Source organism: Xiphophorus hellerii, chromosome 4 (assembly GCF_003331165.1).
Source record: "Xiphophorus hellerii strain 12219 chromosome 4, Xiphophorus_hellerii-4.1, whole genome shotgun sequence".
In the NCBI taxonomy this organism is placed as follows: domain Eukaryota; kingdom Metazoa; phylum Chordata; class Actinopteri; order Cyprinodontiformes; family Poeciliidae; genus Xiphophorus; species Xiphophorus hellerii.
The window spans coordinates 33,258,853-33,274,356 of NC_045675.1; the positions used below are offsets into that span (position 1 = coordinate 33,258,853).

The 15,504-nt window shown below is 39.8% G+C and overlaps 2 protein-coding genes across 5 annotated transcripts; one reads left to right on the forward strand and one right to left on the reverse strand.

The window, feature by feature from the left end:
* Window positions 1–3,081: 3,081 nt before the first annotated feature.
* On the reverse strand, window positions 3,082–6,069 carry tssc4 (tumor suppressing subtransferable candidate 4). Of its 3 annotated transcripts, none has more exons than XM_032560457.1 (2): window positions 5,971–6,069; window positions 3,082–5,354 (listed from the first exon to the last, which is right to left on the reverse strand). In XM_032560457.1, the coding sequence occupies exons 1-2, from the start codon at window positions 6,013–6,015 to the stop codon at window positions 4,479–4,481; spliced, it is 921 nt and encodes a 306-aa protein (XP_032416348.1). In that variant the 5' UTR covers window positions 6,016–6,069; the 3' UTR covers window positions 3,082–4,478. The 3 variants fall into 3 exon arrangements, with proteins under 3 accessions (XP_032416348.1, XP_032416349.1, XP_032416350.1); XM_032560458.1 differs by having other exon boundaries at window positions 3,082–5,367; window positions 5,971–6,064; XM_032560459.1 differs by having other exon boundaries at window positions 3,082–5,350; window positions 5,971–6,061.
* A 224-nt stretch (window positions 6,070–6,293) lies between these two features.
* shcbp1 (SHC SH2-domain binding protein 1) lies at window positions 6,294–15,405 on the forward strand. Of its 2 annotated transcripts, none has more exons than XM_032561349.1 (13): window positions 6,294–6,574; window positions 8,456–8,641; window positions 8,711–8,826; window positions 8,912–9,120; window positions 9,191–9,286; window positions 9,771–10,001; window positions 10,086–10,263; window positions 11,322–11,442; window positions 12,140–12,271; window positions 13,057–13,175; window positions 13,321–13,407; window positions 14,547–14,685; window positions 14,771–15,405. In XM_032561349.1, the coding sequence occupies exons 1-13, from the start codon at window positions 6,430–6,432 to the stop codon at window positions 15,064–15,066; spliced, it is 2,055 nt and encodes a 684-aa protein (XP_032417240.1). In that variant the 5' UTR covers window positions 6,294–6,429; the 3' UTR covers window positions 15,067–15,405. The 2 variants fall into 2 exon arrangements, with proteins under 2 accessions (XP_032417240.1, XP_032417239.1); XM_032561348.1 differs by having other exon boundaries at window positions 6,295–6,574; window positions 14,768–15,405.
* The last annotated feature ends 99 nt before the right edge of the window (window positions 15,406–15,504 follow it).

Genomic DNA, 15,504 nt, shown 5'->3' on the forward strand with positions numbered 1-15,504 from the left:
AGCAGCCACATGGAGGAGGAGACGGAGACCACAACGACTGCAACTACGTCGGACACGGTTCCATGGGAACCACCAGCTGGTGATGAGAGCCCATGGCCTTATTTAAACACAATATACTCTTTCGTGGGTGTTAAAGATTCGTCGTACCGCATGCAGTTTATGTTATTCCTACCCGAAGATGTGGAAATTCTATCTTACAAAAACTCCCCGTCCAACTTGAAGAAACACATCGAGGTAACGTCTTATGAAATGGTTATAATCCTCCTGTTTCAGTAACTATAGCTTGGTCACTAGGCACTACTGTATTGTGAAATCTTGACCATAAATGAACTTTGTTTGGCATTGTTTCAGTTCCACACGTGGTGTATTTAGCTTAGGCCTAATGTTGACTGTAGCAGGCTACCTAGACTCCTCTGTTCAAGGGGGGACAGAAGCCATAACGATAGCGATTTAGACTAAATTTAACGAATATAGGAAAGGAATGCAAGTTCAAAACCAGGTTTACAGAGATGCCAATAAGCTGCATTTCCCTCCCAATTCTTTTTTCTTTTGCATAATGACCAGTTGTGTGCACCACCTACTGACTGTAGCATTGACTGATTCACTGATTTGTGAAGTAGAGTAATCGTAACAGCTCTTTTTCTTCATGTTGGCCGCATTTTCTGTACTATTTATTTTTCTCATTTTCAGCACTGACCTTACTTGAAGGGAAAACTTAAGGCTTACAAAAACGTTGTATTTTCTGTCCTGGAGGGTATACTAAGAAGCTGGTTCAGTTGTAAAGCAGGTTAAGTTAACCTTGTGCTATAGGTAAAGCACTTAATTTTCTTAACTAAATGATGCCTGCAGGTATATCTATTAGCAGGTTTAATTTTGCCTGCACTTGGTTGGGTACATTATTTTAAGTGTATTTGACAAGTTTACCAAAATATAAAAAATGTCATTCAAACTGCATTTGCCTTGTTTTACTTTTTACTTGTACTTTTCATTACATTACTTGAGTACATCCATTTTTACAGTAATTTCCATACTTAGGCTAAGTACAAGAAGTTTCAGATACTTTAAGACTTTAACTCAAGTAACATTTCAGTCAGTGACTTGGACTTTTACCAAAGTCATATTTTGGAGAGGTACCTATACTTTTACTTGACTCTGAGATTTCAGTACTTTATACAACACTGTGCTGGAGTGCCTCACTAGTCCCGAGTGTCACTGCTGCTTAGTGGATTGTAAAACTGTACTTACACTGAACTAAATTAAAAGTCTGAAATTGAAAGCTATTTTACTGTTTTTCAACGGTAGCTTTTTTGCTACAGTTTTATTGCTACATAAAAACAAGATACTACAAAAACAAACTCAATCCAATTAAGTCTGTGAGGGTTCAGGAAATTGCTAAAGGGCAATTCCACCTAATTGAGTATCTTTAATCTGTTCTAGTCTAAAAACTTCAATACTTAGACTCTACAAACTAGATTATTCCACACTAAAAGTTGAATATGTGAAATCCAATTAGTAATTTATTAAATCTTTATTTAACATTAATTATACTTCCAACTAAATGTTTTCTCAGAGTCAGAGAACTTCAGTTTCTCAGTAATGTGTACATATATTAATGCCTGATGTGAGGTTGGATTACAGTAAATTCTACCAAGGCAACACATGCATTGAAAGTCTCTTCAATGCTAGTGCAAGCTTATCCATGGTAATGAACAGCAGAGAAAGTAGGCAATCCAGCGGGTCCCCTGCATGCTAGCCACTACCATGTTCAAGTGAGCAGTCTCCTCATAAAATACCAGTGCTGGCCCATCAGTTACCGGTTAAGTTTAACTTGGAGTTTGTTTTTTTAAATCATAGCATAATTAATAACTATCCAAGTTGGTAATTTTCTATAATCAGAAAAATTACAAGGAAAAGATTTAAAAGGAACTATAAATTAAATAAGAAGCCAGAAAGACAGAACACTACATAAGCTTAGGTTCTTTATCACAACACAGCAGGTTGCATCCCTTTATGTAGACTAATATAGCTTTATGAATAGTTACAGTATAAAACAAATATGTCACTTTAAAAGCTCTTTCAGCAAATGTTTACACTGAGGCAGATCCTGGACTGTCAAGAGCAGAATATCCCTCCCTTTTACAGCTTCTGCAATAAATTCAACAAATAAGGAAAAGGGAAGTGATATGAGTCCCAGTGATATGCAAACATTAGACAGAAACTGATACATTGTGGACCACAGCTGTTATTCTGACACTTACCTCCTCTTCACCCTATAGATGATGTAACTACTTTATTATTGAAACCTTTGTCTGGATTTTCACATGAAAATGTTAACTTTTCTCATAGATATTAAAAAATGAATAGGGGCATTAAAACACACAAGTAAGGAAAACTTGAACAAAGTCCCCTTCTATAGGAGATTCTTTGTAACAGTAGAATAAAAATAAATTACCACAATAAGTTTCTTACACACTATTTTTCTCAACTTTGTTGCCCAGATTGCAGATAGTAAATATTTACCCTCCTTTGTGGATGTTTTTCCAGCTGCCCTGAAAACTGCAGTGATCAAACCACTTTTGAATAAACCTAACGTAGACTGATCAATAACTACAAGACCAAACCCATTCTAAAAGATCTGGCATAGAATAAAATGGCTTCTCTTGTGCCATCCAGTCACCTTTTAGACTACATGAAGCACTGAGACTTTGCTTTAGAATCAGCAGTGATTGGTCTAGAACCTCGTTTTTGGTATCATTCCATCTCAGTGCTGAATTTGAAACAACCTTGTATCTCTAGAAATTAGAATATATTGTTTTTTTTGTTTGTTTCAGTCATTTTGTCACTCATTTCAGAAAGTGTTCCATTATTCATACATTGAAATGTTTAAAGGCTTTATTTCTTGTCATTTTGATGAATATAACTCATACATAACAAAAACCCCTAATTGAAAATAATATAACATTACATAACGTTTAAATAAAAAAGGACATTTTAAATAGAAATATCAGGCTGTCAGGCTATATTTGTTCAGTTTGTTGGGCCTGCAACAACCAAATTAGAGACACGTACATCACTCCTTTGTTTTTTTTAGAAGTACCTGTTATATTCATTAAACTAAAAAAAAAAGAGAATTTCCATGAATCTTGTTTGAGTAAAGAACAACAGGTATTAAATATATTTTTAATTAAGCCCACATTTCTGTAAGAAAATGTTTTTAGTCTAACTTTTAAATGTGTTTTCATTAGCCATAAACAAAATAAAACATCATTAACAGGAATAAAAGCTGGAAAACAGTTTGTGTATACTTGATCTATCTAATGTGCTTCACCTACAGATGTATTTACTGAATTAAATGAACTTTTAAATCTTATTGAAAAGTCAGTAACACAAAACTGACTCAATCATAACATGTTTCATCATATCAGCCTCAGTGGATGACTGGGGGATGAAGAACTATGACACTGATGCCGCCATCTTCTGCAAGTTCGTCTCCTGATCCATTTTAAAATTCATCTTGTATTCATCCTCACTGATGCTGTACAGCCAGGTATGTCTGTCTTCACACTCACATCTGTATCTCTGCAAGCGTTTTTGGTGGAGTATCAGGTGAACATTTAAAAGGCAGGTGATGAGAGCAGCACACCCTGAGTGTGAGGTATCTGTCTGCCCCAGGAGAGGGAGTTCATTAAACAAATGCCTTGTAACACCAGTAATAACCAAACCTGTTTTGCCACTATTGCTGCAGGAAGAATAAGAGAACTCACTTACGACATTGTAATACTGAGGTAACCTGTCTGAGAAGGACTGTTAGCATAACTTCATCTTGTAAAACTAAGACTCTAGTTTTGAAGTAAAAAATGAAGTAGTTCTTGAGTTGCCTAGTTGCACTGATGATAAGCTGATAACTCTCAGTTAACTGAGCACTGAAGAAGCCTCTCAAACATTTTCACTGGAAGCATTCTGGGCAATCTGCGGGAGAAAAGCTCAAAGATGTGAATGATTTGTAAAACCTGTGAGACAACATGGCTGTAAACTACGTCTGGCAGCAGTTCTGGTGTTGATACCTGATTCCTAACATTCCATTTGAGAATTGAGTTGTTGTACACTAAACAGATTTTCTTTTTAAAACACAGCTTGGGGTGTATGGAACTTTTATTCTACTTTGAAAAAAACAAAAAGAACATTTTTAATCTTTTTTCTAAGTACTAGGACTGGGACAAGGACAGGTCAAATCTGGTATAATTACTCTACACCACTTACAGAAGCTTAAAACAATGAAGTTTCTTAATGCTTTACTTCATTTGGAAAAACAAGAAATGAGTATTCTTAGTTTTCCTCTAAATAATGCAAAATCATCTCATGAATCCATCATGCGTGTCCCACCCAAAAAAATGAATGGATGAAATGGAAGTTCTGTGCAGAAGGAATACTGCTGTCTGACAGGTCAGAAATCATTTAGTATTGCATCCATTCAGAAGTCAGTCTTCTTTTTCTCCAGAATTTCTTCTGTAGTTCTTTGCTGTGGTCTTCCTGAAGGAGGAGAAGTTAACTTTGGACTCACCTAACTTCTTCTCCTCTTCCAGAACAACAGGTTCACCCATGCTTTTCTCTTTATTTTTCTTTCCTTGTTTTGATTTTTCTGTCGTATCTCCAACCTCCGCTCTTTCTCTGCCTTCATTATCTTCATCCTCATCAGCCAGGTGACTCAGCTGTAACTCCTTCTCCTTTTCCTGCAGATCAGGTGGCAGCTGCACAGCCACCTGCTCTTTCGAGAGCCGCTTTGGTCTGGAGAAGAGCATCCTCTCCTGGACGTCACAGCGAGGATCACTTTTTGTCTCCTGATGCAGACCAGACAGGAACTGGTGAGCTGCTCTCCTGTTATCTTGATCGCTGCTCTCCGCTACATCCTCCAGGCTGTAGCGTGTCCATCGCTCGGGGTGCACCAGATAGTCTGGGACTCCTCTCTTCTTCTGTGGTATGGGAGAAGTGGAAGGAGGGTGGCTCGTCTTCCTGCTTTCTGCTGAGTTCCCTTGGTTCCGCGGAGTGACAGAGCGCTTCTCTACACTGTCCAGGCAGTCAAAGATGCTGCGGCTGCGGAATGAGAAGCCTGAACTCGCTCCGCTCAGGCTGAAAGAACTCTGCGCTGCGGGAGCAGAAGGTGAAACAGAGGTCATCACCTCCCCGTCTTCATCGCTGTGATCCAGCTCTGGGTCAAACGGAGCCTCTCTTGGTGCTTCTTCAGGCTCAGATTCATCGCTGGCTGAAAGCTCTAACACATCATCATCATCATCATCATCCTTGTGGTCTCTGATGTTTCTGTGATCAGACATCTTCATAGCATCACTGAGACCTGACTGAACAAAAAACCTGATGGGGACAGTAGAAAAAGTTAAAACAGTTGATAAATAAAAACAGAAATAAAAACATGTACTGTACTTCTTCATCAGTGGTCCATTTTATGTCAACACCAAACTATTATGGGAAAAACATAGAACACCAAACATAGAACAAATATTAATTTCTAATCTCTCTAAGATAGGTAGTTTCATAACGTTAATTTTTAAATATAGAATTTTCTTATTAGTCCACAAATTAGTTGTTCTTAAAAGCAGTTTAGTTCTAACATATTTGTGTAAATGAAACGCTAAGAGGCAAAGAGATTAATCAGCAGAACCTACAGGCTAAGTTCTTCTCTCAACTCTGAAATGTCAGATTGTTCCTTACAGTTAATACAGAGTTGGCCCCACACATATCATTGCTACACTGTTTAATAATCACAGAGTCCGTATGCTGGACCAAAATAAACAACCGCCGTGTATACAGCTACAGCTTCAATTCAATGCATTGTGCGGGGAATACAGCTAGCATACTAATGCTAACACATTTAGCGTCTTATTCCCACCGTTTGGACTCACAAAATCCAAACCTTGATTCTTACAAGACCATAAAAATGACTTTGCAACATTTTACCTGACTGCTGGCTGTAAGATCAGTAGTCAGAGAAAAAGCTAACATTCACAGTCAGTGCGCTACATCAAACCAGGAAGAAAAATGTATCCACCGGAAACACGTGACTTCAAACTTTTGACACCATTGGAGATTAACTTCCGGGTGTATTTTTAATGTTATAAAACATTTTAATAGTGTTATGTTCTTCTTAGTATAACCAATAAAACTTATATATTTTTCTTTTTTGGGTCTGTGTTCCGTTTTTTTAAATGGAGAAGAAATGTTTAATCATAAGAGAGCATTGTGCGCATGCTCAGTGTTATGAGTTACGATTGGCTCAGGCTCCTGATTGGCAGAGAGAACGCTGACCGGGATATTTTGAAAGCAGCAGGGTGGATTCTACTGGTAGTCTAGTGTTTGTAAATCAGAAAAGATTTGAACACCTTTAAGAACTGTATTAGACGGGTTTTTAGCGCATCCATGGAGCAGGAAAACCAGGAAATGGCGTGTATAGTCAGTGACATGTCGGACATGGTGGTGGTTGATTTGCACTCTGCCGTTAAAGCTGAAGAAACAGAGGAAGGTCTTCCTGGAGCGGGGCGCAGCCTGTTGGATATAACCCAAGGTCTGTGGAAAGCTGTCACTGTTTCTTTCAGACACTGAAGTGGTTAAAATCACTTGGGTACAAGCCTCTGCTGTAAAGATGACTAAAGGAGTGCCAAGCTAATAGCAGCTAAATAGATTCGGTCATGTTACCTGGCATCATGACTGAGTCAACGTAACTTATCGTGTCTTGACGGTTAAATTAGTATTTGTGTGTTTATATGTTTGTATCTTTGAGACTTTACCTGATTTACTTGGCATTATACTGACTGACTATAAGGACATTAAACTCAAAATGCCTCTGTCACAAGATCAAACTGTACTGCTGCTCCCTGTGGCCCTGGTGCTTTATGTTGTACTCAGAATCTGTCTCCAATAAGAATCAGAAAACGGCTGTGTCCACCCGTTTAAAAAAAAGTATTAGTGGGTTGTCACAGAGAGCAGATGAATTATTTTTCACACATTGAAAATCCATTGGAGGAAATTGGATTAATAGTAAAACTAGAGAGACTCATAGTGTTGCTTTTGTACCATGTCCTACAGGGAGTTCATTAGGTGTTTTTTTGTGTGTGTACTTCTGTAGGAAGACAACAACTCACTGATATTCCCATCCTTATTTAAACTCTGTCTACCTTGAAATGGCAGCATTTATTAGCTCCTGGTTATGCTTTCCTCCACATTAAAGGTTAGAGATTACTGTAGATTAGATAGAGCTTTTTTTAATCCCTCATTGAGGTTCTTATGGGGAGTTCAGTTTCCAACAGCAGGAAACTGACATAAAAATACAGCTTTGACAAGAAATGTATGAAAAATAAAAAGTACAATAAAAATATAGAAAAGGAAGATAAATAAAACAAAGGGAAGATATGAAATCTAGCAGTAGCAATTGCTACTGCTAGATTTTGTGCACAGGTTATTGCATGTCATGTGATCTATTGTGCATTCAGTAATGTTGACTGTCAGGTTGTTTCTGTCCTCCTGTACCTCTTCTGCCCCCCCCCCGATCCCACCCCCATGCCATTTAGGACTAAGGAGTTTCTGAGTCTGTTTGTTCTGGATTTGGGGAGGAGCAACCTGTCCAGGCTGCTCTGGTTGTTTGTGATTACAAGCAGTTCAGCTGTCCTCTCCTCTAACACTGTAGGGGATTGTAAGAGTGACTATATTTGAGCTTTTTATAATGTTATTCCTTCATCAAAAATGAACTTGGATTGCCGCTTTTATTCTTTCATACATGTTTGAGAAATCCTCTAAATTCCCCTGGTAGCCATTTAGAGGTGCCTAATCGTTTGCCCTCACAAGGCACCGCCTGTTTCCACAAAGCTCCTCCGTGGAGCTGCAGTCTCCAAGCCCAGTTTCTGCCTCACAGAGCGCCCACTCCCACATTTCCCCACTCTGCTCCTCCAGACTAGCAGCAGCAGCAATTAGCAAACACATGGTGGAACTGCACATCTTCTGAGCTCATTATATTAGCTACAAAGCTCCTAAGATCAGCTGTAAACATCTCATTTGAGGAGCATTGTCGTAATGATGAGCTGAATGGCAGTGTTGGAAAGAGTAGGAGTTTCTTAAAGAGATAGAGGTCAATTTCAAGCCAGCAAATTGCAAAGTCTAATTTCTTTAAGTCATATTGATATGGGTGGGAAATATAGACTTAGAATTTTATTGCAATATTTTGTGGTAGCATAGGGATGATCATAAAGATTAAAGATGAATCGATATGGATGGTTGATTGATGTTTAGTATGACTTTTGAGATAAGGGGTAGACAATTTTTTTTTTTCAAACTACACTTCATTCAAAACCTTTGCATGTATACATGTGACATGCTCATTTTAAGTTGTAAATAAATTAAATAAACAAATTAATTAAATAAAAATGAAATTAATGTGATTCACCCTCCACAGCCCTGAGTCTAAACGGGGACAGTGATGACGACAGTGGCACAGATCATTTCAGCAGTGAGAAGTCGGGGACTCAGCTGCAGAGATGTGAGCAGCACGGAGGAGGAAGCTCCGGTCTGCCCGACACCTTCCAGACCGACGGTCTGCTGTTCTATGAGAGGTTTAAGGCGTATCAGGACTACATGCTGGGTAACTCTGCCACCACCACAGTCTGGCTGCCATGTTTCTGGGAATATTCACATGTTTGTTGGTGTCCAGGAGACTGTAAGCCCTCAGAGGTGAAGGCCTTCACAGCAGACTACCTGGACAAGGCGCTGGAGCCGTGTGACTGGTTGGCTTTGTGGAGCACTGCCATCTTTGATGTGGTGGTGGAGGTAGGAGCAGCTCGTTTAGACAGCTTCACCTCCATCACATTTGTTGCTAACAGTCATGTTGGTGGGATTCTGTTGGCGAGTTCAGGTGCAAGATCTGGACCTGAATGACCTCAAGGCGTGTGTGAAGCTGGTGCTGCCTCTGCAGTGTGAAACCAGAAGCTGTGAGATCACAGAGGAATCCTTTAATTCTCTGCTGGAGGCGACTCAGCACAAAGTCCCCCTGCTGGAGCTGCAGGTGCTCTACAATGAGTCGGGGGACTTTGACCAGACGGCGCTCACTCTTGAGCACTTGAGGTAGAGTGCTCTGAATTGGACCTGGCTGATGTGCTGCAGAACAATACTAAGAGTCTTCTCGTGTCTGCAGGTTTTTCTACAAACACATCTGGAGGCAGTGGGATGAAGAAGATGAGAACGATGACTTTGACTACTTTGTTCGTTGTGTGGAGCCTCGTCTCAGACTGTAAGCAGAACTTGAACTTCTGGAATGTGAAGGTTGATGCTCAAACTGGACAATATGACTGAAAAACATATCGTGATATAAGCATTCCATATCAGTCAAAAAGGATAATTAGTTTTCTGTTTTAAATATCTGAAATATACGACCAAACTGGTGATGTGACCTTTCCTGTTTTAGCCACAGTTTTCACTTTTATGAGGCATCATGGCAAAACAAGAAACTGCTACTGTGTATGTTGATCAACAGGTTGTTGCTAGGTGAGTGAGTTAGTTAGTTAGTTAGTTAGTTAGTTAGTTGATGCCACCAACTTTGCTTAGCTGGTCATTCCTAGCCTTTCTTCTGCCCAGAGTGCTGTGTGGTTTTGGATTGGAGTTCAGTGAAATTATGAAAAATTCTATCAGACATATTATCTGTTGATATTGATCACATGTATATATTGTTATTGATTTATTGTCCAGCTCTAGTTGATGCTGATGTCCTCTTGCAGCTACTATGACATCCTGGAAGACAGAGTCCCAGCTGGCCTGGTGGCAGAGTACCATTCCCTGCTGCAGAGCTGCTCCCAGTGCTTCCAGCAGTTTTCAGAGCTGCGTGGTGGACTTAGCGCCGACTCAGACTCAGAGATAGACAATGTGTCCATGGTGGAGGGCCTGAAGCTCTACGACCAGCTGGAAACATTTAAACGCAAACTGCAGATCATTGAAAACCCCCTGTTGAGGTGTGTCCTTCGCTGTCCCTGTCTGTCCCTCTCCCTCTCTCGTTGTACACAACATACCCCTGACCTCCCTCTGCACCTGCCCAGGTATGTGCTGGCCTACAAAGGCAGCTCCAGACAGCAGTGTGTGCAGAGTCGTGGGCTTAGAGCATCCTGTGTGAAGGTGGTTCACGTGGTAACGGGCAGCTGCAACACCATCCAGCTGCAGTCTCTCCTCACTGCACGCCTCCTGCCGCTCAGCTCCTCTGACGACACAGAGATCCAGGTGAGAGCACACACATGCTGCCAGCTCAGCAGGGTCAGTTGCTCTGCCTGAAACACAGGAAGTTTAGGAAGTTGACCCAGCTCACTTCTGATTTTACCATTTAAATCAACTTCTTCACTCATTCTGCTGTAGATTAGCTGTGGTTGGGATTAGGGCTGCAGCTAACAATTATTTTAGTAGTTGATGATTTTAATGATTAATCAGATTTTTAAAAAATTCTCATTCTGCAGATTTTTTAATTTAACCACTTACGTCTTTTTTATACATTAGGAATACAGTAACCCCTTAAATGTCACTCGAAAACACTTACCTGCTAGTCAATAGGTCCATGAAGATAATAGTGTCCTTATGACATGTAAGGAATTTTAAAAGTTGCAGTTAAATAACTAATTTAATTAATTTTAAATAAGACGGAAAACATTTCATTGCCTAAAATGCCATAGCAGCTTTTCTTTAGAGAACACTCGATCATTTGCAGTAAAGGAAGCAACTGCAGCTAAAAACCCTTCTAACATCACCATGAGAAAAGCTCCGTCCTTTCTGCTGGACTGGACATCAGTACAGTGTGGCTGATCTGGTGAGAGTTTTTGGGTTAGCAGATTAATAATTATATCACAAAAGATGCTTAACAGATTTTTTTTCAGATGCTAAAACTGACACTTAATGAGTTCTGGCTTAAGGTTTGAAGAAGATTTGGCTTAATTACAGAGTATCCTCTTTCTTTAGTAAATGGCTTTTTTTAAGAGGATGATTTCTGTAGTCAATTCATCATCACTAGTCTGATGAATCATTTTAGCCCTTTCTGAGGTCATTATATTGATGAGTTGGTCTCATGGTTTAGCTTTTGAGCAGATCAGCCCACTTTTGAATGTAGAATGCTTTGTTGACATATTCGTTTTTGGCCAACAAAAAGGCCAAAGCAAAGCCCATATCATCAACCCTCCATCTCTGTGCTAAACAGTTTCTGCTGATATCCTCTCACACACACATACACACGCCCACACACACACAAGGGCAGTCTGTCCGCTTTGGGAGGATGAACCGTATGATCTCTGCAGTTCCATAGAGATCCAGTGTCAGCCGTGGATTCCTGTCATCAGGGTGACATGGTCATCATTCTTCCAGGAACTTACAGAGTCAGCAGCTCCATCTTCATACCAGACTCCATCACTGTTGAAGGTAAGAAAACATTGTGTGGTTGGAAACACATTTTTTGGACGATTGTACCCTTAAGAGGAAGCAGCTCCATGTTGGTGTGAACACTGATGTTCTGAGAAATGCTGTTAGGAATTCTGAGAATAATGTCAAATAAATAATAAAGCTTGATTATCGCTTAGAATAGAGTTAGACTGAATAGATCTGTCCTTATGGATTGGGCACATTTTCAACAATACCTGATTTAGAATTTTTTAATATTGGGATTGATACAGATATTGATATTGGATTGGTTCATTTCTACTTGGCATATTGTTTTAGAACCCACAGTGTTCTCGCTGACCTGCTGCTGTGTTTGTTGGTCCTCATGTGGCTGTCTGTTCAATAATGTTCTGTTCAATAATAATAAAGCAACACATGTGTGTTTGTTAGACACACCTGGGCGTTTAAAAATTAGAGGTGATTTCTGAAGACAGTTGGTTTCACAGGATATTATTTATTGGCATCAGTGTAAAGGGGTTGGAGGATGTAAATGAACTGTATCTTTCAGTTTGCTTCCACTGTGTTGTTGGAATGTGGCCAAATGTGAAGAGGTTCCAGTGGTTGACAGTAGATGTGTTGGTGAACTTGCTGCAGGAAAACCGCTGCCAGTGTCTCCTGAGACATGTTAAACATTCAGAGGACTGTTGGGTGTTAACTGATCTCTTGGTTTGTGTACCAGGCTTTGGATACCCTGATGAAGTTGTGATTGAAAACCAACACAAAGGCGACTCATTTGTGGAGTCCACAGGAGCCGATGTCAGAGTGTCCAACATCAAGTTCATCCAGCATGATGCTGTTGAAGGCATTCTGTGTGAGTTGGTCATTTTCAAAATACTACTTCATTCAGTCCAGTTTGTTTAAGATTATAGATTATAGACTTGGAACTTCAGTGCAAAATTTGTCAATACAGTTTTCATGAAAATTGCTACAATGCAAACAATGACCACAATGTGATTGGAACAGAATCTTTGTTTTAGAAGTACAACTAAATTGGTGTCAATGTTTTCTGTAAATTTATTGTACAGCAGTACAAATTGTTGTTTGAAAACATTCAAATCCAGAAATCCACTTAGCATTCAGAACAGGAATAAACTCCTAACCAGTTTGAAGTCCTTTCTGAGGAAACTATTTTCCTCAGCCATTACCTCACACTACCAGTCTAACCAGTCTACTGAAAGGCAAATACCACACTTTTCCTTTGCTTACAAGTGAAATATGACAGAGCATGTTTCAGTAACTCTTATAAAGTTGATGCTGTTTTATAGCTATAGTGGATGAACAATGAGCTACATAAGTTCAAACAGATGAGTTGCTACTCCAGCAGATGGCCTGATTAATTTACCAGCTAATAGATATTAGCTAATCCACCTAACATTAGCTGGTTATTGTTCCAGTGTAAATGGTAGCACTGAAAATGTAAAATATGTAATATCCTGCATATCAGTATTGTACTGCAATTAGCCTGATTGATCATTTTCTGCAGAACAAACATCAAAACTAAAAAGTGGATTTTCCAGCAGCAGTAATCTGTCGTGTCATTTACCTGGACCCCTGTGTTGTTTAAAGTCCTGAATCTTCTTGTCGATTGATGACCAGGTGTACGTCAGGGCACTCTGAACATGGAGAACTGCGTGCTGCAGTGTGACACTACCGGCGTGATTGTGCAGACATCTGCCCGCTTCACCATGAACATGTGTGACCTGTACGGCTCCAAGGTTTGGACAGCACACACCGATCACACAGGAAGCCCCTCTGGTCCTGCTTGTCTTTGTTAAACAGACGGCTTCCATGTCACAGACTCTGTCTTTTGCTGTTTGATGATTGGCTGATCTTGATGATGTCAGTCATGTGTCTGTTCAGGGGGCAGGTGTGGAGATTTATCCTGGCAGCATTTCCAGTCTGGTCAGTAATAGCATCCATCACTGTAAGGACGGAGTCCTGATCAAGGTGAGGCGTCACGACTCCCACCGACTTTCAGCCTAAAAGAAAAAACTTTCTTATACAAACAAAATCCTGCAACCTGTTGAGATGTGCTGTTAATAGTTTTTGCAGATGGTGTTGACCAAAGTGTGTGTGGGGGTGTGTATGTGTGTTTACTCATAAATGAATAATTTAAACTAGAACACAGAAAAACCCCCACAAATACCATGGACCTGAGTGAAGTTTCCCCCTCACCTCCTTCAAATCAGACAAAATTGGTGTCAAAACGTTTGTGCAGCAAAATTTTTCGTTTATGTTGCTTTGGCTTTGAAGATATTAATGAAAGTTTAAAGGTCATCTTGATTTTGTAAAAGTGGGGGCCTGGTTGACCTTTCATGACCTCTGGAAACATTTCTTGATATCTTTAAAATGATAGAGGCACAAGCGAAAATCTTTGCTGCACAAACGTTTGACATCGATTTACCTGGTTTGAAGAAGGGGGGTGGAGGGCTTCACTGAGGAATGCCATGGTTCTATATTTCTCACATATTCTTTCAGAGATTAGGATTAATCATTTTCCTTCAGCGTTTATTGACAATAGAGCTGCGACTAATGATTATTTTAGTAATATATTATTCTATCGATTAATAGGATTTTTTTTTTTTTTTACCATTTAAGCCTTTTATGCAGTATTAGAAATGCATTAAAATATGCAACTAAACAAATCTACTTTTATTTTAAAAAATAATAAAAAAATACATATTTCCTAAAATGCAGCAGCAGCATTCATTTAGTGAACATTTCATTATTTGTAGCAAAGGATGCATCTGCAGCTAAAGCTAAAATCCTTCTAACCTTGCACCTCTAACAAGTGTAAGGTTTATATTTTTATTGATTAACTCATTAATGAATAGCAAAAGGTGCCACGTGAGGAGTCCTGAGTACAACAGTTATTTCAGTTTTAGGTCATGTAACTTTTCTGCATTTTTCCAGAAGGTGGCGCTTTTTCACACGATCTCTTATTTCTGAGGCATTTGGTATTCTACGTCAGACTGATAGGTTTTCTTTCTGTAACACTGAATCTCTGCTTTCCAATATAAATGTTTCTTTTCAAAAGTATGATCCATATAATGTGTGTGTGTGTGTGTGTGTGCGTGGACATGCAGGACTTTGCCAATGAGCTGGATGGGATGCCATCCATCACCATGGAAAACAATATCATCCACAACAATGAGGACTACGGTGTGATACTGGTTAAACCGGGTACTGGAGAGGAGCAGAGGGTCCAGTCCTGTGAGGGTGAAGGTCAGCAGCTCTCATTGTGCTCGTTGGTTGTCTTGGTAGAATCAGTAGTTAGCTCATCTATAGTTCTTCTGTTTATCTCCAGAAGACCCAGCGGTGCAAAGCGCTGACGACCAGCAGCAGGAGGCTCTTCCAGAGCCGTCAGCAGCAAAGTCAGACTCTGCTGCCTCCCAGCTGGAGTCAGCGGGAACCAACAGCAGTGACGGTGATGCTGCTGCTGCCGCCGGCAGGAAGTGGCAGTTCGGTCGTCAGCTGAGTAGAAGCAAGGAAGTGTCCTGCAGCCGAGCGGTCCAGGATCTGATGGAGCACCAGATCTTTGTTTCTGTTCAGGGGAATCAGTTCAAATGGAATAGAAAGGGCGACTTTGGAATCTTTTTCTACTGACTTTCACTCTGGCTGATTAATTCTAGGAAGTTCATCTGCTTTTTAATTCTCATTCCCATTTATTGGCGTTACTGTCTTGATTACAGATTTCAAAAGATCACTGGCAAAATGTTTTGTAGGAGGTGTTGCATTCTGTTTGTAACACTACAATGTGTTCTCAGTACTAATCTAGTTTGACTTTGCACAAATCTTTTTATCTAAATTATTCCTTTCAGGCTCCTCACTGCTTTTATCTGCTGATAAAGCGTTATGGATTATTATATTCAAATCAACTTGTCATGTTGATGGTAGTTATGGTGTTTTGACCTTTAATAAAAAAAAATCTTTTTAGAAATGGAACTTTTTGTGGTAAGGATCTCTGTTCTGACGACTTCTGAAACTTTTATGGTGAAAGTGATTTTTATAATTTGGGAAGTTTCAGAATTCAGGGTGACAAAA

Excerpts from the sequence above, each read along its gene's own strand:
- tssc4 (XM_032560457.1), bottom strand. The coding sequence starts at position 6,015 with ATGTTAGCTTTTTCTCTGACTACTGATCTTACAGCCAGCAGTCAG. Across the intron at positions 5,355-5,970 it reads ATCTTACAGCCAGCAGTCAG|TCAGGTCTCAGTGATGCTAT; the intron begins GTAAAATGTTGC and ends TTTTTTGTTCAG.
- shcbp1 (XM_032561348.1), top strand. The coding sequence starts at position 6,430 with ATGGAGCAGGAAAACCAGGAAATGGCGTGTATAGTCAGTGACATGTCG. Across the intron at positions 6,575-8,455 it reads CCTGTTGGATATAACCCAAG|CCCTGAGTCTAAACGGGGAC; the intron begins GTCTGTGGAAAG and ends CACCCTCCACAG. Across the intron at positions 12,272-13,056 it reads TGCTGTTGAAGGCATTCTGT|GTGTACGTCAGGGCACTCTG; the intron begins GTGAGTTGGTCA and ends ATTGATGACCAG.